The sequence below is a fragment of the Sprattus sprattus genome, assembly GCF_963457725.1.
Source record: "Sprattus sprattus genome assembly, chromosome: 8".
Classification (NCBI taxonomy): domain Eukaryota; kingdom Metazoa; phylum Chordata; class Actinopteri; order Clupeiformes; family Clupeidae; genus Sprattus; species Sprattus sprattus.
In genome coordinates this window covers 15,685,479-15,710,022 of record NC_137927.1, presented here as the reverse complement: position 1 = coordinate 15,710,022, position 24,544 = coordinate 15,685,479, and the positions used below count along the sequence as shown (strand labels likewise).

At 44.9% G+C, this 24,544-nt stretch overlaps 2 protein-coding genes across 2 annotated transcripts; both read right to left on the bottom strand.

Moving 5' to 3' along the window:
* Nucleotides 1-392: 392 nt before the first annotated feature.
* On the bottom strand, nt 393-3,100 carry aprt (adenine phosphoribosyltransferase). The gene is made up of 5 exons (XM_080843652.1): nt 2,930-3,100; nt 2,528-2,631; nt 2,296-2,429; nt 2,011-2,089; nt 393-1,052 (listed from the first exon to the last, which is right to left on the bottom strand). The coding sequence occupies exons 1-5, from the start codon at nt 3,019-3,021 to the stop codon at nt 913-915; spliced, it is 549 nt and encodes a 182-aa protein (XP_080699778.1). The 5' UTR covers nt 3,022-3,100; the 3' UTR covers nt 393-912.
* A 949-nt stretch (nt 3,101-4,049) lies between these two features.
* On the bottom strand, nt 4,050-24,443 carry galns (galactosamine (N-acetyl)-6-sulfatase). The gene is made up of 14 exons (XM_080843084.1): nt 24,271-24,443; nt 23,891-24,014; nt 22,504-22,578; nt 22,281-22,383; nt 21,957-22,100; nt 21,252-21,318; nt 20,964-21,091; nt 19,827-19,966; nt 19,577-19,680; nt 15,288-15,424; nt 14,518-14,620; nt 11,017-11,138; nt 4,712-4,829; nt 4,050-4,218 (listed from the first exon to the last, which is right to left on the bottom strand). The coding sequence occupies exons 1-14, from the start codon at nt 24,385-24,387 to the stop codon at nt 4,132-4,134; spliced, it is 1,569 nt and encodes a 522-aa protein (XP_080699210.1). The 5' UTR covers nt 24,388-24,443; the 3' UTR covers nt 4,050-4,131.
* Nucleotides 24,444-24,544: the final 101 nt, after the last annotated feature.

Sequence of the window (24,544 nt, the reverse complement as noted above, 5' to 3'; positions counted from 1 at the left end):
TTGATACTACTAAATCACCACATTTTTAATAAAAGCTTTTCCTGACTTAGTTCTGTCCTAATGTTTGTTTTTGGCATTTCACATTCCTGAAAGAGAACATGACCCAGCTCACCCACCAGATGTGTCCTTTTTGTAAATTGTTTCATTGGAATACATTAGACGAGAGGAATTGGTATGTAGGATTGATACTTTGTTTCTATTTGTTGGAATATAATTATTAAATATAATATTATTAAATGGTAAACTAGAACTTCAGACTGCAAACAATGATTTAACAGATGATGCTGGTTAAGAGATGATCTCAAGCAGAAAAAAAATGGATGGATTTTTATTCTTTTTTTTACTTTCAAACACAATTGCTATTGGTCTTTATGTGTCAAAATATCTGTTCCTGTACATGTGCACATCATTTTAGAAACTATTTTGCATGGGTTAATATGCATTAAGAAATTCAAACTGCATGAAATATTAAACTTGAACAAAAAGGCACATTTTAGTGTAATGGTGTTAAGTGCCAAAAATATGCTGGTCTCACAGTCCTTTAATGTGTACCACTGTGCACTTTTTTCCTATGTTCATATTAATTCCACCTTCAGTCCTAATAATGATTCTACATTAAGTTATTATAAACAATGAAAGACTAAGCTATTTTCCTATATGCTTTACATGTTGTGGAATGCCTCGGAATTGACTCCGATCACCCCATTCACTCAACTGGGAGACGCCCACATAGAATAGGAGGGGGGTGAGTGGTCAAAACCCACTGACTCAGACTGTGAATGTGTCCGTTTTAAGAAAGATAATGATAAGACTTAAAAACGGTGAACAGATGCCTTGCCTTGTAAGACAACCACAGTAAGTGGCGCACAGAGAACCTTTATGAAATTGTGGAACAGGTGTCAAGCTGGGGCTTCAGTATTGCACCAGAGAGAACACAGTATGTGGCTTGATCTTGTCTGCGCCATTCAGATCCTTAAGCTCAACCACCACCATACAGCCCACTATGTCCGCCTGCTGTTTCTTCAGAAGCGCACATGCTGCATTCAGAGTACCTACAAGAGAGAAAAGAGTTCAAGGATGGTTGTAGAGTATGCATAGTGTTACATAAACGTCCACAAACATTTGGCAGTCCTACTCAATAACTCAAGGTGCCATTTTCTTTGAAGGCAGGGGTGGTAACTAAATTACAACTAGCCAAATAACTATAATTAAATAACTTATCTGCACCAAGTATTAAAAACACCATTAAATCCTGTTTTAACCCATGTATATTTAAAAGGATGCACTTTAACTTCACTAAGTTTCTCATGGCCATTAGAGTATAACTGCCATCCTCCACTACGCAGCTGTTCAGACCAGCTGTAAACAGATCCACGTGTGTTAAGCAGCCTACTGTATGAAAAGGCAGGAGTTCCCTTAAGTCCAAGTCACAAAGTTTATTGTCCATGGAATCACACATCAGAAAACCATTTGAGAACCAACAAGTTAACAACATTTCAAACAATTCTCACCACCCCCTTCCAGTGGTGCCTATGTAAGAGTAAACTACACATGTCAAGGCTTCCTGGGGGGGTATTCTTCGTACGTGGTTCAACCAGTCGATCAAATGTTCAGTTAGCCAGTTTAAATTAACATGTGCAATCGCAAATTTTTCCGGGGGAGTGGCAAGCTTATCCTGCTCACTAAAGCTGTTAGCCTGCACTGGAGCAGGTTCAAGTGTATTGATGTGTTGCTATGGTGATTTAGCCAAAGTTGCTTCGAAGAACCAAAAAGGCGGACCTGTTATCTTATCCTGAAAATGATCTCGGTAACTCGCTAAGCAAGGTACGAAGAATAGGGCCCCGTTCTATGACCAGAGGCCTTATAAATGTATACCCTGACCTGATGATCGAGTATAGGAACAAGTGAACCCAAGGAAGGTGCCAGAGATTCTGAAGACCTTTCAGAATGGAACATGCAAACTCTGCACAGGGGGGCATTATCTGGGGGACCAAACTTAAAACTTCTCACCACCAGTGGCCAGTAAGTCATCGATGAGTAGAACCTTCTGTCCCGGGGCTACAGCATCCTCCTGAATTTCTGCCTCTGCCTGGGGGAAAAAAAAGGATCTTGAAGTTGATGTAAGGATAAAGCTGTTGGCACAATGCACATAATCGGACTTTTAACTTTACAAACCAACTCAAAGAACAACGTGTAATTGCAAAACAGTACTTCCGATTGTAACCTAAAACGACAAACTGCTGAACTTTAAAACACTGCTGAAACCAAAACAGATGGCCATGTCTCGGGGCTTACCTTGCCATATTCTAGATCATAAGCCACCGACACTGTGGGGCCGGGGAGCTTGCCCTTCTTTCGCACGAGCACAAAGCCTATTCCTAACCTTTGAGCCAGTAGTGGCCCAAAGAGGAACCCACGTGCATCCAGACCTGGGCGTTTAAACAGAACCTGAACCATCAATTGCACAACACAGATTTCCAGTGTATTACGTACCATATGAAGTGCATACAATTGTGATGTAACTCACCTACGATGAGATCAACGTCTTGGTGTTTTTGCCGGACATATTCCTCGAACAAGTCAATGACTGCAGTCAGGGACTTCGGGTCTTTAAGGATCGGACAAATGTCTCTGAATAACACAACAGAAAATAAGTCTAACTTAAGTTCAAGAAGTAAAACATTTTATGTTATGGCCTCGCTAACAATCTTAGGTTAACCAACACTAGACTAGACTAGACTGGATCAAACCCACACCAACTGGCGCTAGACCGTAACTGACAGTTACTGTAAGTGTAACCTAATTAATTGATTGGTTGCATGCATGTCAACTAAAATGATAGGTTAGCAACTAGATATGGTGAAGATCTATATTCTGTAAACGTTTCAGTTGATACAACGTAAAGCATACTGCTGAAATTTAAACTCACCTGAATACTATACCCTTTGTTGGAAAGTCTGGAAATGCTCGTATTGATTCAGTTATGCGTTTGAGTTTCTCCTCTCTTGCGCCGTCTGCCATGTTTATAATGAGCTTGCCACCATTGACTTGCAGATATCTCACTGTTAAAACCAATCGACTAAATCGATATCACGTTGCAACACATTTCCGCATTCAGCCACGTGGTGATGCAATTACGTCATCGGCAATAAACAAATTCCTCATTTGTACTTAAAGATACAGTCCGCGATTAAGTTTCGAAAGGTAGTTGAGTAACAATCAAATTACACCCCTTCCTTCCTTATGTGCTCCTTAAGCCCCATATTGAGTGGCTGGGCTTGGTCCGAGCCACTACGTTTTTTTTGACGGGCGACGTGACATTCGGAGCAATTTGCGAATTTGCCTAAAAGTATTTGGTATTAGAAGATCTATCTGGTCCATTATGTTATTATCGTAGCCTAATTCTCACAACAGGTAGGCTACATTTGACAGAGACATCTAAAATGTTCTGTTTGCAATAGTTTTGAATAAGGTTAATCTATAAATACATACAAGTGTACTATGTAGAAGTACATTCCATACCAAATTAGGTCTCCCAATAAGCCCCCCCCCCAGTATACATAAATACTGGCCAAATATTTACTCCAGTATCCAATTAATCATTAAACATACATTTAATATTAGTCAGCAACTCTGCATATCCATGTCCCTTACAGCACAGTGTGATGCTGAACATGTTCACCCCCTGTCACCTCAGAGTACATCTTTAATTGTGTGGCATATAGAAGTTAAGTACATTCTTGGATGCAAATGCATTATTCTTATTAAGTTTTTATTATTTAGCTCAACTCATACATTTGTAAAAAAAAAAATGTTGATAGAAATTATTAGCAAGAATGGAGTGACATACACTAAACAGACACATTTACTAGTTTGTTGCAGTGCCATACAGCAATTCCCCACTCACCAAGAGAAGTAAACATCCTTATACTAATGTACACAGATGTCCCTTCACATACTGTTACACCTCTTTTCAATGATGGTAGCCACATTTAAACAAACAATAAAAAAATCGCTTGCTGTCGGGACTGTCATAAAACAGGCAACCAAGAGGAGGCTGGAATGTCTGTCTAAGAAACAAACGACACCATCAAGAGGCATTGCCAAAGACATGTGTAGGCAGATCCTGGATCAGTGTGGCCAAACACACTTCCAAGGCTGTGACTTAGGGGGCGTCAGGCACTTCCCCAGCTTCTTACACCCAGGAGGAGACCAGTTCTATGGGATAAGATGAATTGTCATTTTATTTCACATACACTTGGGGGCGCTATTGTTACATAAAAAGTAGAGAAGGTCTGGCATTCTTGGTCTTTTCTGCCACAATAGCAATGTATAAGAATAAAAAATGACCCTGAACAAAGAGGTGGTTCACAAACAGCTCATGAATTTTATAGAAAACAGGGTGCATATTTCCTAATCTAACTGCATTAAAATTCATCTTTTACACAACTTTGATTTTTCATCAAGGCCTACAGAATTTGGATGAGCAGGGATATTAATGCTTTCCAACACTGATATGATTGAAAAACAAGAGAACTGCATTAGTGCATTTCTTCATTGCTGTACCCACAAACCTGTTTATAGCCTATTACCTGGTTTTAACAGTGTATACCAAGACAGAAGTTGAGGTTGGTTGCACACATTACTTTAAAAGTCTTAGTATTTCTCTATTCCCTAAACAGTGCAAACAACTTATTTCTTCTATCCTTACCATGACAGCCAAGTCACACATGTTGAGCTGAGGCTGGCCAGGCACCAACTTCATCTTGTGTTCTTCTACCACTGGGCTAATGTGTTTCAAAACAACCTGGTACTCCCTGCTCAGAACACTGACACACACACACACACACACACACACACACACACACACACACACACACACACACACACACACACACACACACACACACACACACACACACACACACACACACACACACACACACACACAAGAACAGAACATACCCATCATTGTAATCTCAGCAACTCAATATAAGGAAATGAAGCAAATCAGCTTCTGAAGCAGCCATACAGTCAAGTCATGGTTAGTACTTTATTCAGACGTGGTTATTCAGAATTTAAAATGACAATGCCACATGGAGTTAAGATGTTGAAAACACTTAAATCAACTGAATTCAAACATAGATGGACACAAAATGTTTGTTCAGTAATGTATTATTGGCATACTTACTTTGTGACCCCCAAATCATTATCATATAACAACGCCCGACCCCCCCACTCCCCCCGAACACATGCATAACATGCCCTGAGGGTGAATCTCAATAGAATTGTTTATGTCTCCCCCTCCTTTTCCTCTCAATTATTTTTATTGGACACAGCGGAACAGGCAAGCACATCATTATAATCAGTGCGGAAATCACCAGGGTTTAAGCCTTTCAAAGGAACGCTGTCCTCAAAAGAACCTGTAGGGTCAGTATGGACTCCCCCCCCCCCCCCCCCCCCCATGCACACACATACACAGCTAGCCAAATATTACTACTGCAATTACCCCCATAATGTGGTCACACGAAGCACCTGTGTCTGTACACTCCCTCTGGCCCACTCTGTCTCTTGGCTGGCTCTCTGATTGGTCCCAAGGGGAGGATTACTTTGTATATATATATATATATATATGTGTGTGTGTGTGTGTGTGTGAGCACCAGTGTGAGGTGAAGTGTCAATTAGTGTGATAACCTCAGGCCCTGTCCAGCTCACACCTCCCACTCCCTCTCCTGAGTACCACTTTCCTGAGGGGCTGCTGGGCTTCCACCACAGTCAGGCACCTGCTCCCCGTGCCTCCCCCTGCCTCCCCCACTCCCACCACAGCACCCTTACCCCCTCCTCCCTGCACACACTCTCCTCATTCACCAACACAACACTGCTATCACTGCTACCAAATAACTGTTCTGTTTGAACTACACACAAAAAAGACTGCACAAACTTCTTCAATTTTTGACTGAAAATGATTGAATTGATTCGATTTCCTCTGCCTAGAACAGCGATCAAAGTTTTTCCCTTTACTTCACCTAGCAGTATTTGCTGCATAAGTAAAGCTTGGCACAACGAGTGAGTAGTTACTCAACTACAGTGCATTAGTAAGTGCCACCTTCATCTCAAACACAGAATTAAACCACTGACAGCTTTGAAACATCTAGTTCCACATACAAACACTGAACAAAGGGTTTTGCTGATGGGTGGGTAGGGTACATGCTTTCTGCACTTTGTACGCCCTCAACCCTGAGCCATTACTCAATAATTAACAATAGCATGTATATTTATATGGCTGGCCACTTACAAACAATGAAAAATCCATTGTCAGCAAAGCATAGTCATTATCATGACTATAAACTAGCTTCACATGTGCAACTGTGGAAAACAAAGAGGGAGGATAGGGATTAGAATAAAACCAAATGCAAATGAATGCTTTTGATTTATAATGCATGACACCCGAGGGGGGAGCAGCATTGCTCAGGTGTGTCACCATACTGATTAGAGATGCATTACCCCTGATAGTCAGCTCGTCCCGGCACTCGCACACACTCACACACATGTTATGACTCTTCATGAAGCAATGTGGTTCTGACTGCAAAGTACAAATTTATAAAATCCTTTTATCGCACATGTGAGATTCACATCAGTAATTATACACACTGAAGTGCAATGGCTGCTGTGCTGCTGCGCTTAAAATGATACAATGTACAAGTATCACATGGATTGAGTAGCATGCACAGGGGGAGGCACAGACAAAAAGACAGATGGATGTGAAAAAAAGATCAGATACACTGGCCAACGCATGCGCGCGTGCACACACAGACACAAACACAGACACAAACACAAACACAGACACAGACACACACAGACACACACAGACACACACAGACACACACACACACACACACACACAGACTTTGCAGGAAGGGCAAGATTGGGTTGGAAAACAATTAAGTATTTGAGCCCTTCCTATCCCATGCACCGTCCTCCATTCCCCTGTTTGAAGATTGGGAAATTGGGGGGTGGGAGGGTGGGCTTATTGATTGGGGAGCTGAAGTGCTCGTTGGCAGCAGATGAGGCCAAAGTGGGCTGAGACCGGCTACTGTGCTACTCACTGGGGCTTGTGCGCTAGAGTGCTCGTCACACTGACAATGGAAATACAGTAAGACGGGTGGTGATCAACTCTGCTGATGGTCTTCTGGGGTGCACTTCAAAAGTTTGGCTTTAAGGGATAAACACACAGGTCAGCCGTGCCGCTATGCCGTTTAGTAAAACCAAAAAAACAGGCATAATGGACATTTAGTGCAAATGTCTGCCATGTAATCGGGGACAAATATCTCCTTTGGAAAAAAGTCAGCCCTCATGTGAAGCTGAATGAGAGATTTTAAAATATCTAAGCAAAAATATCCAGCCCTTGTCTTTCATGAGACTGTTAAAACATAGTGCTTAATGCAAAGTTTATTACAGAATACTAAATTCTTGAAAAATGCTTGAAATACTAATTATTTCACCATCATCATCCATTACAGTAGTATTCCAAATTATGAAGTAGAAGAATGAAGAAAAATTATTGAAGTATTAATAATATTAGTATTAATAATACAAATAACAATAGTCACCGCCCTCATCAAACATAATTATGCACCGGATTGGTCATTCAATTAAAATATTGTCCAATAAATGAGTCATAATTTCCCAATATTTCGCTATGTTAGCAAATCAAATGGTCTATTGACTAGTAAGCATGAATAGGTGAATGCTTGAGATTCTAGCAGGCAATCATGGGCTCTCATTAAACCTCAAGGCTATGCCCATATGCAAGATATACTCCATGACCCCACAGATATTTTCATGAAAGACATCTAATCATGACAGCCGCTGCATTTTTCTTCTTCTCACAATACATTCCTGACTGTCCTGTTATACATGTGATTACTTGTAGGCCTATACGTAGCATCTACATTTACTATTGTTTTCAACTAATAAGCCTACTCATCCTATTCATATACATACACATACACATACACATACACATACACATACACATACACATACACATACACATACACATACACATACACATACACATACACATACACATACACATACATACATACATACATACATACATACATACATATAAATAAATACATATTTCAAATATTTTTAAATAAATGCCAAGTACAGTTATACAATTAACCTCATATTGTTGCTTATGTATAAATGTACATTTCACAAAATGCTAAAATTAAGCCCAAGGATCTATCTGTCCTAAAGTCACCCTCATCCTCATATTCACAAGATGGGTCAAAAAAACGCAGAACATAACTCTCAGGTACTGCTTCACTGTCTACTGCCGCAACATCCACAATCTAAAGTTCCTTACATTTTCACTCAGAATACAATAAACAACAAACTTTTAGTCTACTGTTGCCAGAAATAAGTAAGCATTCAAGATAACACACGTTTTGGAACAGAAAATATCTTGTTACTTCACATAATTTTTTTTTGTATTGTTCAGTTGATAAGAAGAAATGTTCTCAAATAAAACATTTCAGCAATTCTTCACCGTCTGAGGCTACCCAAGGGTACATTTCTCCTCAGCCTCTACCTTTCCCTTCTATTCTCAAAGTCATTCCTCTAACATACTCACCTTGGTCACTACAGCCCACTTAAAGCTTTGATTTTACTGAACTGGGATTGCAACACTAATTTGGGGGGAACGTGTACTGTATGTTAGTGAGTGAGTGGTGAGCTTATGCATGGGCCTGCAAACCGAAGCAAACTTGACTGTTGCACTTAAAACATTCAACAGTTTCATAAATCAGATACAGAGGAGTTTGTACTTCATTGAAACCTGCACTGTTGTGTAAAAAGGTATGATATATGAGGTTGACTGTGTGCTGTGTGTGTGTGTGTGCTGTGTGTGCTTTTTGCTGTGTGCTGTGTGCTGTGTGTGTGTGTGTGTGTGTGCTGTGTGTGTGTGGCCCCGCCAGAGGTGAATGACCCTTATGACCCCTTCCACTCTCTAACTGTCCATGGTGACACAGAAACAATCACAATCCATTCATCTTAAAGGTCAACCATAAGAGCACATCTTCATCTTTCAAAACAATTGAGATTGTCTATAAGGTTTTGGTCAACCACTCTTAGCTGAAATGTGTGTCATACACACACACACACACACACACACACACACACACACACACACACACACACACACCTTCTTACAGAAAGAAAGAGAGAGCGAGAGAGAGGGAATGTGTGTGTGTGTGTGTGTGTCTGTGTGTGTGTGTGTGTGTGTGTGTGTGTGTGTGTGTGTGTGTATAGGACCTGTTTCTGTGGTCAGAGGGACTGCCAGAGCGGCTGGGGCCAGTGTGTGTGCACCCACAGATCCTACATCATCTTAAGTGGCTTTTAAGGTGCAGACAGAGATGAATGAGTGGCCAAGGAGCACAACGCCAGTGGCTGGCTGCCCAGTGCTGGGGACAGCGCACCAAGCACCTGGCAGAGGAGGGGTGGGGGTGCAGGTGGTGAATGAAAGGAAACCATCTCAAGGACAGAGAGAGAGAGAGAGAGAGAGAGAGAGAAAGAACAGGGGAGAGAGAGAGAAAAAGAGAGAAAGAGAGGGAGAGAGAGGGAGAGAGGGAAAGGGAAAGGAGGGGGATACAAGGATGGGTGGGCAGAAGGAGGAAAAGGGGATGGCCAGATTGACCATTCCATCATTGCCTGAAACCTTTTTTTTTGTTACAGATCTTCAATACACACACACACACACACACACACACACACACACACACACACACACACACACACACACACACACAGAAATACCTATATGTCACAGTGTGCGTACAGATGAGGGGTGTAGTGGCAGCATCCAGCTGTGACGTTCTATCTTACAGTCATTGAACTGCAGCCAAAGAGCCTCGAATGCATTCAATACAGTTATTGATTTCTCTCTTGTCTCCTCCCTCCCCTCCCATTTCAAAGACTGGAATCCAACCAAGCAATGAAAAGAAAACAGGGGATGAAGAGATCAAAAACAACATTAATGTTTAATAAGTGTATCTCTCTTTGAAGAGAGAGAGAGAGAGAGGACAACGAGAAGAAAGCCAAGTACAAACAATGGAGGGGAGATTCTATAGAGTGAGATATTTCTCTTTTTTCTATTATTCCTCTGCACTCTCAGTGAACTTTCCTGTGGCAAGCAATGGAGACAGCATGACAGACATATGGACTCAGTCATTAGATCAGTTTAGAAATGATTGCGTGTATTGACAAGTCAGTCTTTGGCAGGGATGACTTGACAATGTCTCTTCGTCTCGTGTCCCCGTCTGTTCTGCTCTGAATGTGCAGAGTCCATTAAACAGCACACTCTCTTGTTCTGGCTCTTTCAGTCGGCCCTCCACTTCTATCAGGCTAATTTGTCTGCCGATTTGAACCTGCAGCGGAGTCGGAGTCGCGGGCTGGCGAGATAGTGATCTTTTAAGGCGCTGTTTGCAATCACAAAGCGCAGTGTTTAATCAGCTGCTCCGTCGCCAGCCCGGTCGATCTCATGGCCCTCACTGCTTCTCCTCTGGAGAACTGGATCAGTATTGATCGCATCGATTCGGTCCTCCGACATCCTGCTGCCCCCTCCCCCTAACACACACACTTCTCTTTTATCCTCACCCCTCCCTACACACACACACACACACACACCTCCCTCCCTTCACCCCACTGTACAGTTCTCTCTCCTCTCGTTTCTGCCTGTAGAAGAACTTCACTAGATTTCAATGTACTTGAATGTTCATTCATTTTTTGTATCTGTTATCTTTTTAAATATCTAATCTAATGTTTTTGTTGGCTGCATCAGTTCCAACAAAACCAAGAGCTTTCTACTGTACTCTTTCTACCCCCTGTGAGTTCTAACTCACAGCCCATCACCTGCAATCATGCTTACAGTTACATCCTGATTCGTACATCCTACAGCTCACCTGTTTCATCTGGAACCTATCCACAATGGGGAAAGAGATCCCTTACCTGATTGGATATTTCTCCCCTGGGTCCCGTCCTAGGTGGAAGATGAGAGGCTGCATGGTGTGCTCCTCCTGGGTGTGTGTGGTGACACCAGCCACCTCTTCCCCAGGACAGAAGTTTATGCCCTGCAAGTGCGTGAGAGATCACAAGTTTGTTCATTCAAGGGGCGATCATTCAAGAGTTGGAATTCACCACTCAACAATAAAGACAGCAAAGCAACAAGAAAACCCTTGTAGCAAGTCTGGGCAAAGTCATTGCCTTACTTTTGCTGATGCTGACAAAGTTCAAATAAAACACTACAAGAAGAAAACAAACAAACAAGTGGACAGAAAATGCTTGAGGAAGTTACAGTAACTTTGAGTGCACAGAATTTATGTCAGTGACAGCATTCCAATCAACACATAAACGTATGTATGTGGTTCTATGTGTGTGTCTGTGTTTGTGTGCGTGTGTGTGTGTGTGTGTGTGTGTGTGTGTGTGTGTGTGTGTGTGTGTGTGTGTGTTTGTGAGGTCTGTGTACACAAGGGTGAAAATGAGGTAGAGTATGTGTTCATGTGTGGGTATGTGTGTATTTTCTTGTGTTCTTGTTTATGACTGCACGTGGGGGGGGGGGGGGGGGGGGGTTCTTCAGGTCTTGGGTCAAAGCCCAGAACCCTGTTCCTCTCCACAGGATGCCCTTGAGGAGAGGGAGGGCATTCATCTGGAAGACTCTGCACTTACTTTCCTCTGGGACTTCACAAACATGTTCACACACACACACGTGCATACACACCCACACACACACCCACACAGCTGATATTCCATGGACCCCGGCACACAGTTCTCTGAAGTTTCCCCTCTCTTCTACCCTCTCTGATCATGGAGGCATAAAGTATCCCGAATACCCACCGGATTCACACACAGCATCTTGGTTTGTATTCAAGAGGGGGAACAGCCTGCAGAAGCTGATTAATAATGGAGCAAAGTAGCACTTTCAAAACACAGCAGAGACACCATCTCAAGCCTTAGAAAAGCCTGGACATGACATGACACCCTATCATTACGGTGAGGCAACTGGTCATCAGTTCAAGGTGCAGTCTCTGTGTGTGTGTGTGTGTGTGTGTGTGTGTGTGTGTGTGTGTGTGAGTGTGTGTGTGTGTAGAATCACTAAGAATCTACTTGGACTTTAAACAACCAAACACCTGCAGTGACCAAATGTGTAATGAAAGAATGAACGAATAAATGAATTATACTTTAACAGCACTTTGGTCATCATCACCCATGGTACTTTACATGCATGGTAGGGGGGCTCAACTCAGCACCACCAAGTAAACTCAGGGAGCACTCTGTCTGGACCCCCCCCCCCCACACACACACACACAAACACACACTCCTGCTATTCAAAGCATAGCCCTTCCTTTCCTCACTTATGACCAAGGACTGGTAATTGAAGGGAGCTAAAAGCAATTCCTTCGGTCTTGATAGACAGATGAAATTCGGTGCAATAGAATATTTGCACATTATAATGGTGCCGTGGTAAAGCCTAGGCCAGAGATGAGTGCTGGATGCAACACACTTATCCCCCTGTGAAATTTCTCATTTCACATCTCACTGAAGCACACAGGCGCTCAGAGAAATGGCACCATGGCGACCAGAGCCATTAAGCCAGTAATTTCACCTCAGCTTAATGGGAAACATCCTCGCTTTTCTTTACTGCCGGGCAAAACAAGATCAACAACATAAACATATGACAATGGTACCTCTCCTGTATGAGGTATATTACGTTTGTCTCATGCAGGAACTGAGAACAGCATGATAAAGAACTGTAATGAATTCGATGAATTATAATGAAGTGTCAGGCATACTGTAGACTGACAGGTTAATTACTAAAACTCTTACTAACTACTGAAACAAATTTGTCACCTGCTCTTTAAGCTGACACTGATGCAGAACCAAAAACCAAGCAAAAGCATCAAAGCAAGCATCCATGTATGCTCCATCTCTCTCTCTCTCTCTCTCTCTCTCTCCCTCTCTCCCTCTCTCTTCCTCTGTGTCATTCCTCTCCTTTCTTCCCCGGAGCCGCCTGATGTGCGCTCGACCTCGCCGCTCGCTCAATCGATAGGCAGCTCACAGGCAATCAGACGCCATTATTTGTTGAGTTCCACTCCAGTTCACATGAGCTGATAAAGGAGGCTCCTATTGATTCTGCGGCCCTTCAGGAGAGAGCAATTTAAGCGACCGATGGGGCATAAAACAAACTCAGGAGCACCAGGAGCACACGAAGGCCAGCGATTGGGGGGTGGGGTGGGGGGCTTACATGAGAAGGGCAGAGGAGAGGAGAGGAGAGGAGAGGAGAGGAAAGGAAAGGAGAGGAGAGGAGAGGAGAGGAGAGGGGAGGGGAGGGGAGGGGAGGGAGAGAGAAAGAAAGGAAGACCAGAGCATGTTTTCTTAAGAGGGCACAGGTGGAGGACTGGAAGAACAAGCACTTCCCAGAATGAGCCCAGCCAGGAGAATTTGGCTGAGAGCAATTCACTGGGCATTACATTACCAATGATTGATGAAGGCTGCTTGGTATTTGTTAAGGAAAAGCCCACAGTGAAGCTTAATATTATGGCCCTGTGAAGCCAGGTGGAGTTTTTTCCACGAGAATTAAATGTATGATGTAGTAACAGTCAGCACCTTTAAACGTCGAAAGAGGCTTGGGGTTCATTAAACGCAAACTCACAAGAAGTTGTTCTCATTCTGTTCGAAAACGCATCCCTGACGAGAGTCTTTAATATTCAATATAAACAGCGAAATAATACATCAGTGTTATATAGAAGGGTCATTCCATGCCAAATGGGACAATGGCTCCCACTCGAAATGGCTCTTCAGAAAACGCTGCTAAAAAAGCATCTAAAGTACAGGCACCCAACCCCCTTAAACATCTATTTGTGACAAAACTATCTGGAGTAGAGAGCTAATATTTTGGACTATACCTATTAACAAGTGTATGATCAACCTTGATTTTTTTCAGCCAAATCGAAGACGGTCGAGTGGGCATGGAATGACCCAGAAGGATCTTTTGACCTAGCTGAGACACTGCACTGCGAATATTGGATAAAAACTCACAAATGAACAATGTCATCCACGCTTGTTTCCGAAAAAAAAACCCAATCCTTTCCCGGACAAGCAACCACTTTTATGTTACGACCAGCTGTAGTCACAACATAATATGAAGAAAACGGGTGGATCTGCGAGCTGGGTGTGCATGTGTGTTTGTGTGTGTGTGTGTGTGGTGTCAAATGTTTAAATAAAAAATAAGACCCGGAAAGAGAGAGAGGGAGGGGTTGTAGGCCACTTTATGCCCAGCTTCACCTGCCACCAGTTAAAGGACATGGGAGGATGATGAGGCCTAACACTACTACTGCCACCCCCTCAACCACGGCACCGTCATCACTGGGCTGATGGGGGCGCAGGGGAAAATAACAGTGAAAAATGGAAAAAAAACATGACATCTTCACCACTGAAAAAAAACACACTGACCTGATTAAACTCCTCCCATGAGTTGCTCCACGTCCAATAGTGCGCCTTGTAGGGCCCCACCCGCACAGCCATCATCTCGTTGCCACGGTAATAGAAGATGGGCCTGTGGGCATGTGTGAAAGAGGATTTGGTGACTGCTGGACTTCTCCGATAAAGTTACCCAGGGGCTCCGCCGGACAGCCTGCCAGCCCCGCTGACTGCCATGGATCATCCCATTACGTGCTCTGTGGAACACCTCATCGACCAGGGTGGTCCACCCCAGCCCCCCCACCACCAAGCCACACGCACTCACACCCTCATCCACACATTCACACACACACACACACACACACACACACACACACACACACACTCACACTCACACACTCACACACTCACACCCTCATCCACACACCAACCCCCTGCTACCCTTCAAGCCAGAGGTCCCCTGCAGTGGTTGTGTGTGTGTGTGTGTGTGTGTGTGTGGTGCTTTGCTTGAGCGGAGAGTGAATCCATCTCTTCACAGCCACGTGGTGAACTTTAAAAGAGCAGTGTGGAGAGAGAGCATAGCAGGGAAGCGGCTGTGTGAAGGGCCCAGCCTTGTGCTCTGGGGCTGCGCTAATGCATTATGGGAATGTTGTTAATGGTTGGGGGGCACGGCATGGGATTTTTTTTCTCCAGTTTGTGTGAAGGTCAAAGCCTGCTGGTTTGTGTGTCTGTGTGTGTGTGTGTGTGGGGGGGGGGGGGGGGGGGGTAGCTCACAGTAAGAAGGCAAGGAGGGATCGGCTCACCTGTCGATGAGGGAGTTGTTGAAGAGGACGGGCCGCAGATCGAGTCCGTCAACCACCCGGTCGTCCGGAGCTGCCAGGCCAGCCAGAGCAAGGCTGGTGGTGAACAGATCCATTACACTACCCAGCTGATGACTCACCTAAGAGAGGAAGAGAGAGAGAGAGAGAGAGAGAGAGAATGAGAGAGTGAGAGAGAGAGAGAGATGCAATCCTCTCTCTTAGAGGGAACTTGAAAAGCTGCCTAATTGATTTCCAGTTGGAAAGTTGGCACTTCACACACTGAAAGGACACTATCAGTTTGCCAGATCTGTGGCACGACACATTCACAATGCAGAGTAGGCTAACATTAGACGCCCTCAGAAAAAAGAGAGAGGGAGGCAAATCTTTAAAGGGAGAGAGATTAGAGGAGGACAGTGGAGAGAAGAGCAGCCTGCTTAGAACGCTGTGACTCACAAGCGCTTAAGCTGTGGCACGCACGCACACACACACACACACACACACACACACACACACACAGACACACAGACACACACAGACACACACACACACACAGACACACACACACACACACACACACACACACAGACACACAGACACACACAGACACACACACACACACAGACACACACAGACACACACACACACACAGACACACACACACACACACACACACAGACACACACAGACACACACGCACACACACACACGCGCACAGACACGCACGCGCACAGACACTCACACACACACACACACACACACACACACACACACACACACACACACACACACACACACTCACACACACTAACACCCACGCACACACAAGCAAAGGGATCTCGCTCCATGCATGAAACTAGATGTGACAGGACAATAGTTGGCCTGGTGCAGGCGGATGCTGCAGACCCAGTCAGCAGTCTTGGGAGGAGAAAGGCCTGTTCAGCTGCCCAGAGATGCTCTAGTCTTCCTCCACTCCACTCTCTCTGCTTCTAATCTACCCACACAGGTTCACAATGTAGCGCACAAATGTCTCTGTAAATTAGGAGGTAAAGGAAGGAGAGAGAGTGAGTGAGGGATGAGGCAAGGCAAAGAGAGGGTGATGGAGTGAGTGAGAGTGAGAGAGAGAGAGAGAGGGATGGAGAATGTAAGGAGGGAGGGAGGGAGGGAGAAGGGAGATGGGACAGTGCAGCTGGGAGCTGCAGTTTTATCTCTCTTTCCCAGTCCCTTTGCAAAAAAGCTTTATTTTATTTATAAACTTTGAACTATTTCCAGATAAAATACCATTTCCTCTTTCTCTCTCCCGTCTCCCTCCCGTCCTCCACCCCATCCCCACTCGCTGTCATCCTTGATCTTCTGTTCCATTCTCTTCCTGAGCGCTGCTTTGAGGGGAGACGGCAGCCTTCACCATCAGATAGCACTATCAGCCCAGAGCAGCTGCCTCCCGCCTCCCCACTCCCTATCGCCCGCCCGCGCGTGCAGACACACACACACACACACACACACACACACACACACACACACACACACACACACACACACACACACACACACACACACACACACACACACACAGCAAACCCAATCTCGCTCCTCCCCTCCAACCAACCACTAGCATTACCAGTCAGAGAGTTGGTTGTGGTGCAACTCTCTATTATCAACCAATTCGGAGTTCAACTGTGATGACGAATGCGCTCAGAAATACATAAATCTGTGGGAGAAGGGAAAGAGGAGAAACCATAGGGCACGATAACCTAATCCCAATGCATGTGATTCAACAGCAGCCTATATTCTGTACCACTAGAGTAAACATAAAGTTGCAGTTTTTCCGTTTTCAAAAGTTGACTCATTCCAAACAGCCTGTTTCTTCATCTCCCATTCAGTTTCATTTTATTGCAATTTCTTTCGCTCCTGCTCCTTTCTCACTCCGTTCCCTTAATTTTCCTCTCCTTTATCCTTCACTCACTCTATTTCTCTCTCACTCCTTCTCTGTCTGGGTCTCTCTGTCTTTGGCTTAATCCTGCTGGTAGTTATCTAAGCCTGCAGACCTGCTATCCCTGTCTAATGCACTTGGGCTCTGTGTCTCACTGCTGATAAAACACAACAAAAGGGATTGTGACGGAGGCTTTTTATTGCATGCATGTGTGTTTGTGCAGGGGGATGGGACCCTTCCAACCCCCCCCCCCCCCCCTCCCACACACACACACACACTCCCCAACCCCCCTCACAATTCCTCCATCCTCCATTCCTTTTCACCACTGCAGGAATGCTGAATGCCTCCCCCTGATCTCTCCGTTCCCTCTTTACCTCTTCTTTCACTGACACATCTCTCACTCTCTCTTCCTCTCTTTCCCCCTCTCTCTCGATTTGGATTCAATGACAAATTCCTTTTTTGAACAGCAAAGATGTTCTGGCACGGCTCATAAAGGCTCCTGCATAAGACGGCATGAGGAGACAATCCCTAGTGTGGATCAATGGCAGGTCTGGAATTCAAGTTTGAACACTCATCCAAGAGCATCATGGGTGCAAGAAAACAAGACCTGCCACTCTGATTTACAGTGCCATTGATTCCTTAAGACTCTCTCAGATCTAGTCTTAGCTGAACAGGGCCATTTATGTGGACACACAGCAGGCCTAATCTCTGTCTCTCTCTCTCTCTCTCTCTCTCTCTCTCTTCTTCACACACACAAACAAACGGCTAAAAAGAATCAATACGTTGCCCCAGTCATTCTTGTAAGACTGTATAACAAAAATGGGGGTTCAGATGAAGAAGACTGAGGCTGGAGAGTCCTTACAGCTAGAGCCAGTGATTGAGTCAAACTGTATTTAACATCGGAGCCACACTGCTCCCCCCTCCACACTCAGCTCCCTGTTGAATCCATTCATCCTCTGCCCATTCCTCTACTACCTAACCAGGGCAGCAGGTGGTAGAGGCCTACAGCTGGCATAGGAGTGTTTGTGTGTGTGTGTGTATATTATATATATATATATATATAACACAACGGGCAATGCCAGCTCCTCCACCACCCCAAAATGTCCCCTCTCTCTCTCTTCCATTTTTCTCTCTCTCTCTTCCTTTCCTCTTCTCAGTTTTTTTTAATGCCCCCCTCCCGCCTCCCTCCCATCGTCCTTTATCCCACACGCCTGGCATATCCAGATACAGAGCCCTCATTACAGCTCAATCCAACCTCAGCAAACACACAAACAGATTAGCCGTTTAAGACGCTTTTCCCTCCCGATCCGCCCGCCGCCCCTCTCCCTCACCACTCCAGCGCGCTATCAGGCCCCTGCACACCCCTCAGATAGGAGCCGGGGGCCGGGCTTAAGCGTGCCGTACCGCGCAGCAGCACACCGACGGGAGCTTCTGCCTGCCTGCCAGCCCCCGTAGCTCGGCGCACACCACACCCCACAGCCACCCTCTCACAGCTGCCCCTGACACAATTAAAAGTCATTTATGGAACACAGGGGCTGGAGCAGATCGGGGATGGAGGAAGGAGAGAGAGAGAGAGAGAAAGAGAGAGAAGGAAGGAGGGATGGAAGGAAGGAAGGAGGGAGAGTGAAATGAAGAGTGAAGATAGCAAACTGGAAGAGAGAGAGAAGAGGAGAGAAAGAGTCAGAGAGAAAGGAAGACAGCCTGAGAGAGGGGAGATGGTGAGGGAAAGGAGGAAGCATACGGGTAAGGAGAGAGGGGGGATAAGGGACTTCAATGATGCCAGAGTATCTGTTTTGAAGTAGTGGTGCATCCTGTACAGATCAGTGGAACCAGGCAGTTACAAATGCAATATAACTAACACTCCAATAAACCCCTGATCTACAACCCACACATGCAGACAGATATCAAACACATGTTCACACACGCACACATACACAAGCCGCCACACACACCGATGTGCCCACAGGTATTCAATCCCTCTTGTTGCACCACCTCGGCAGTGAATCTTCGTTGTCAACCCGCATCCACTGAGAATCCACTGCCTTTAAGTACCTGATGAAGCAATTAGCACTGATACGTACCCACAAAGCAATTAAAGTGTGGTGTCTGTGTGTGTGTGTGTGTGTGTGTGGAGGTGGGATTACTGGAATTAACCGACAGTAATCAGCGGCAGCTCTCAGACAGAGCACGAGCCCTCTTAGTTTTTCTTCCTCGTGCCAAGCCGCTGGTGCTCACACTACGGGGAGCCAGGGGTGGGAGCTTTAGAGCTAACGGGTGTCGAGACACCCACGGCGAAGACACACCGTTTCATCTTGGCACGGACTAGGAGGAAAGGATGAGGAAGAGGAGTGGGACACATCCTTACCATGCCAGCGGGGATGTGTCCAGGCCACCGGGCAATGGCCGGCTCCCTCATGCCACCCTCAAACGTGGTCTCCTTCCCACAGAGGAAAGGTCCATTACTGCCACCTGAAAATACAGGGAGAGAGAGAGAGAGAGAGAGAGAGAGACAAATAGAGAGGACATGGCTCATTGAAGACAGCGTACATAAGGGGTTCAAATAAATCCACTAGTAATATTTAGGCCTTGGCCAAGTAGCTATGACACTGCCGTACTCTGCATGGGTCCGGACATGACTGCAGCCCCGTTGTCTGAGGTGAAGAAGACAAAGGTGTTCTTGTCGATGCCGAGGGTGCTGAGCCAGGCCAGGATCTGCCCCACGCTGTAATCCAGCTCCATCACGGCATCCCCATAGCTACAGAGCACAGGAAAGGAAGACAGGAATCAACACCTCAGACCAGCACCAGGGACATCCACATCGCTTGTGTGCTGTGTTGTGCTCAGTCTCCCTGTCAACCACCACTTGTCCCTGTTAATTCTGCCAGTGCTATCATCCTGTCATACACCTGTCACACATCTGACACAATGTCTTTTCATTTACAACTGTAGAGGTATGGCAGTAGAAAGCAACAGACAGAGGGACAGAGAAACACTGAAAGCAAGAAGCAAGACACTCTTGCCCTCCCAGCCGGTCTCCAGCACCTGGCTAATACCTCTCCGAGCTGATCTATTTCACTGTCAACACAAACCTCATTTGGCATTCTGAGGGAACGTCTGCTAAGCGGGGCCCGTGCGCCCTGAGGCCTTGAGAGGAATGCTAAGTGATGGTAGGCGAGACTAGCAGCTTAGTCTCCTCCTCACAGCCCTCCATGGGAGAAGGACATTTCTCTGGCGTGCTTAATTAACAACGTGGCTCATAGTTAAAGCCTCATCGTGGAAGGCAAGAGTAGCCTGTGTTCATATTAATATTATCTGACCCATTCCGGAGGGGCGGGGGGCATACTGGGAATCCAGTGAAATTTATCTCCATGATGGGAAACCCAGCAACAGGGAAAATATTCGCACTGAGCATCTCTCAGCTCATGCAAATGCACCTGCTTTCAGCCGGTCACCCCCACCCTCACCCCCACCTTTCATCCCTACCACTCCACTTAACAGGGCTCCTTCATCACTGGCCCTACGCTGCACCTGCACAGATGCCAACCAACCAGACCCCCAGGGGTTACCCCGGCCCAAGGTGATAAAACGAGCTCTCCCTGTGATTCTCTGAAGAGCTTTTACAGAGGCTCTGTGTGGCCATCTGTGTGGCCTTCTGCGGGCCCTTCTTCCATTTCTTTGCTACGTCTAACTTACTAATAACAAAGGTTGTTAATACTCTAATTGGGTAAAGTGCGCATGTTCTTATCTCTCACCGTCCCCTCTGGCTTTTCCCAAGGAAGTCCTTTGAGGCGTACACTGGCGCGTGGGTAGCATCTGGAGCCCAGTACAGAAAGAAGGGCCGTCGCGCTGATGCTTGGGTGAAGATGAAGCCCAGCCCTTCCTGAAGGAAAGAGAGAAAGAGAGAGTGAGAGGAAGATAGAAAGAGACACAGCTGATAAGAACCTCCATCATAGCCATCCCCAGGCTTCTCCGTATCAATGACAGAAGGAGCCCTACATCTAAAAATGCAGCCTTATCACACTGATACCTCTGCCACTGACCTGCAGGTAGATCTGCGTAAGGTTTGATTCACCAGTTTTCCGGTTAATCTGGAATTCTTCATAATACCTGGGGGGAAAAAAGAAGATGCATTCTTTAATGCCTCAAATTCCAGCATCCAACAACCCTTCAGACAAAGAAAAACGGCTTCCTCCTGAATTGACAGACCTTGGAAAAGAAAAAAAGAAGGAACATTGTTCCAGACAATGCCTTGGGGAAGCCAGCTTTTTTTTTTTTTGCTGCAAAGTCTCAGAAGAGTAAGAGAAACTGTTGTGAAATGGTGCCGAAGCGTGCAGCAGAAGAGAAGACACGGAAAGCCGTTTCTCTCCCTCTTCCCCCCCCCCCCCCCCTCTCTCTCTACTTTCTGCTCTGGCTGTTCCAGGTGTCCAAACACGCTGCCGACGCCAACCTGCCGTCTCCTGGGTGCACGCGTGTGCGTCTGTCCAGGCTCAGGTACGCCACGCTGATTTAATCCACAGCTAAGCACAAAAATTGCCCGCCTGCCAGCACCAATGACCCCTGATGCACATATGGCTGTTTCAGAGGGGAAACAAACAGGCGGAAAATGGGATACACAAGCACAGCTGGTAGAGGCAGGTATCGGCCCTGAGGAAGAGCCAGCCAAAACGCCGGAAAGGGAATGGGTGGATGTGTCTTTGCTTGGCCGCGGTTTTTATTCTGGGTACATGGATGTGTAATTACTATACCTTCCGATCATCTCTGAGTTGTTGTAGACTGGGACGTTAGGCCTGCTGATGCCATCGTAGGGACCGAAGTGGCAGTCAGGTGCACCAAACCACTGGTCAAACCCATGCTCCAAAGGCAGATGGCCTGTCCGGTGACCAAGGTGCCTGGAGACGTATGTCAATCAAAGAGAGAGCAACGATGTCATCAACAGAGACGGTAATAACATTGATGACGGAAAACAAACAAAATAAACTTCAGAAAAACCCATCCAGCAACAGACAACAGCAAACATACAAACATTCAATTCAACTAGCATCAACAGAAAGAGGAAATAAATTACTTACCACTTGCCAACAATTTTGCTAACGTAGCCCTTTTTTTTCAGCATCTCTGGCAGGAGAATTTCTTCCTTTGAGATTCCCCCAACTATCTCCTGAGGCGTGTACGCTGTGTGAAGCACATCCAGATTGTCAGTCTCCGTACTGAAAGTACGTGTTTAGGAGAGTCAACTACAAATAATGCATTTATTACAGCAGACTGACTGGGACCACAGAAGGCAGTTCCTACCATTCCTTGCATGGGCATTTGTGGTGTAGAATCCATTCCTGACAGGTAGCCTTCCAGTCAATAGTGCTGCTCTGGCTATGGGGATACAAACACAAAATCCCTGAGTTAACCACATACACAGACATATACATACTACATTAAGTAGAGGTTCAAACGTCGCTGTATGTCGCTTTGGATAAAAGTGTCTGCTAAATGGCCAAATGCAAATGTAAACTTAAATGTTAACAATCAAGATCAAAAGTCTCTAAATAAATCAAAATGACAAATAAAAAAGCTAAAAATGTATTATAAACATTGGGTATGTTGAAAATTGAAACAGTGCTGAGTTATGGACTAATTCAATGTCTGTGAACTTGCTTCTGAAAAAAATTGTGTTGCTATTCTATTCAAGAAGCTTTTTAATCTATGTCGGCTCTGTGCTATTTGTTCCTTTGAATATAAATGGAAGCTGAGAAAAAATGTAAAGTAAGTCATTCTTTGGCATTAATATTTAACTGGGAGAAAATAATGGCATTGTGGAATTCAAACAAAGAAACTCAACCTGGATGTTGTGATTAGCAAGCCTACAAGCATCTCTGGCATTAGTGGAAATGGTAATTTATGTTCAGCAACAGAGCTCCATAATACCGTCTCCGCGGTGTAAACACAAAGAGCTAGGTATTGTGTTGCCACTCCTCCACAGCCCTCCCTGGCTGTGCTCATATGAGATTAACCTCTCATCAAATCTTTATTTGCTTAAATATTAATTAGGCAAGAGGAAAGTCGGCTAATGATAGATCTCTTTGTGCACAGCAAGTTTATTCAAATTTTTAAATTAGGCTCAATTAGCATATTCCAATTGTGCATTATCCATATTTACATAATGAGTTATTCTCATCCTATCACCCCACCACACTCAGTCTCATATGATTTATGCATGCAAAGTTGCTGACAGATTTTAAAACCACGAGTCTCTACCCCAATCACCTCCCATTATGATTCCATGTCAAATCAACTGAAAAGAGGGCAATTGGAAACAACAGTCCTGAGATATTACCACAACAGTTCTCTCTATATGATGTTGATATAATGATAAGAAACTAGATCATATGAGACTTTAGATCAAAAGTCATATTTATTCTAAAAGTGTGGTATTTATATAGGTCGCCACTAAAGTGCAATTATAATAATTCTGCAAAAAATAAATTCAAGTGATATCAGAAAAGAACCAGATTAATGGATTTACAGCACACACTGGAGTTAAGCTAGTAGGTGATACAAACCAACAGACTGTGGTGTAGGTGTGGGCAGAGCCATTTCAGAGGGATACAAAGGTCTGGAACCACAAGTAGGCCTACTTGCCAAAACAGCAGGGGAAGAATGAACTGCCCTTGACCACATAACTTACATGGAGAGCAGAGTGGGTTAGCAGTGTAGAAGTTAGGGAACAGCATCCCCTCGGAAGCCATTCTATCGAGGTTGGGGGTCTCTTTCGAGGGCTGCCCAAATACACCTAGGTCACCCCATCCCATCTGAAACAGAGTACTTCATTTTAATGTCACGTCTCACACACTACGCCGCCACAGGAGGTTGATTTAGCTAGTGAGTGGTCCCAACTTTACATTCACTGGATAACTTTTTTCCTGTCTTCTGAAGTAAACAGGATAACGTGGCAAATCTTTTGCTCTTAAATGGTTTCTATACTTTTCTGATATGTCTTCCTGAACTCTGTTGCAGAAAACTTAAACTTAAGAACTTAACATCAATAATGAAAATGTAAAAGCTTACATCATCCATGAGCATGATGATAATGTTTGGAGGCGACGCACTGAGGTCATCCCCGGTCCAGAGAGAATATACTAAACCAAAGAGAGATGTGAAGATATGAATGCGCGCCGCATCCATTGCAACTCGGACTTATAGGTGGAGGCGTCACATGCCAAGGTTTGAGGAAGTGGTAAACATTTGTAATATCACCCTTCTCCAGTCATGCGACTTCAATGAAACAAATTATACTTCCGATGTTCTTGGCATTTTAGGCTCATCAATCTTAAATTGTTAC

Excerpts from the sequence above, each read along its gene's own strand:
- galns (XM_080843084.1), bottom strand. The coding sequence starts at position 24,387 with ATGGATGCGGCGCGCATTCATATCTTCACATCTCTCTTTGGTTTAGTA. Across the intron at positions 21,319-21,956 it reads AACTCAGAGATGATCGGAAG|GTATTATGAAGAATTCCAGA; the intron begins GTATAGTAATTA and ends TTTTCCCCCCAG. Across the intron at positions 21,092-21,251 it reads TTACGCAGATCTACCTGCAG|GAAGGGCTGGGCTTCATCTT; the intron begins GTCAGTGGCAGA and ends TCTTTCCTTCAG.
- aprt (XM_080843652.1), bottom strand. The coding sequence starts at position 3,021 with ATGGCAGACGGCGCAAGAGAGGAGAAACTCAAACGCATAACTGAATCA. Across the intron at positions 2,632-2,929 it reads ACAAAGGGTATAGTATTCAG|AGACATTTGTCCGATCCTTA; the intron begins GTGAGTTTAAAT and ends TGTGTTATTCAG. Across the intron at positions 2,430-2,527 it reads AGACGTTGATCTCATCGTAG|GTCTGGATGCACGTGGGTTC; the intron begins GTGAGTTACATC and ends TTAAACGCCCAG.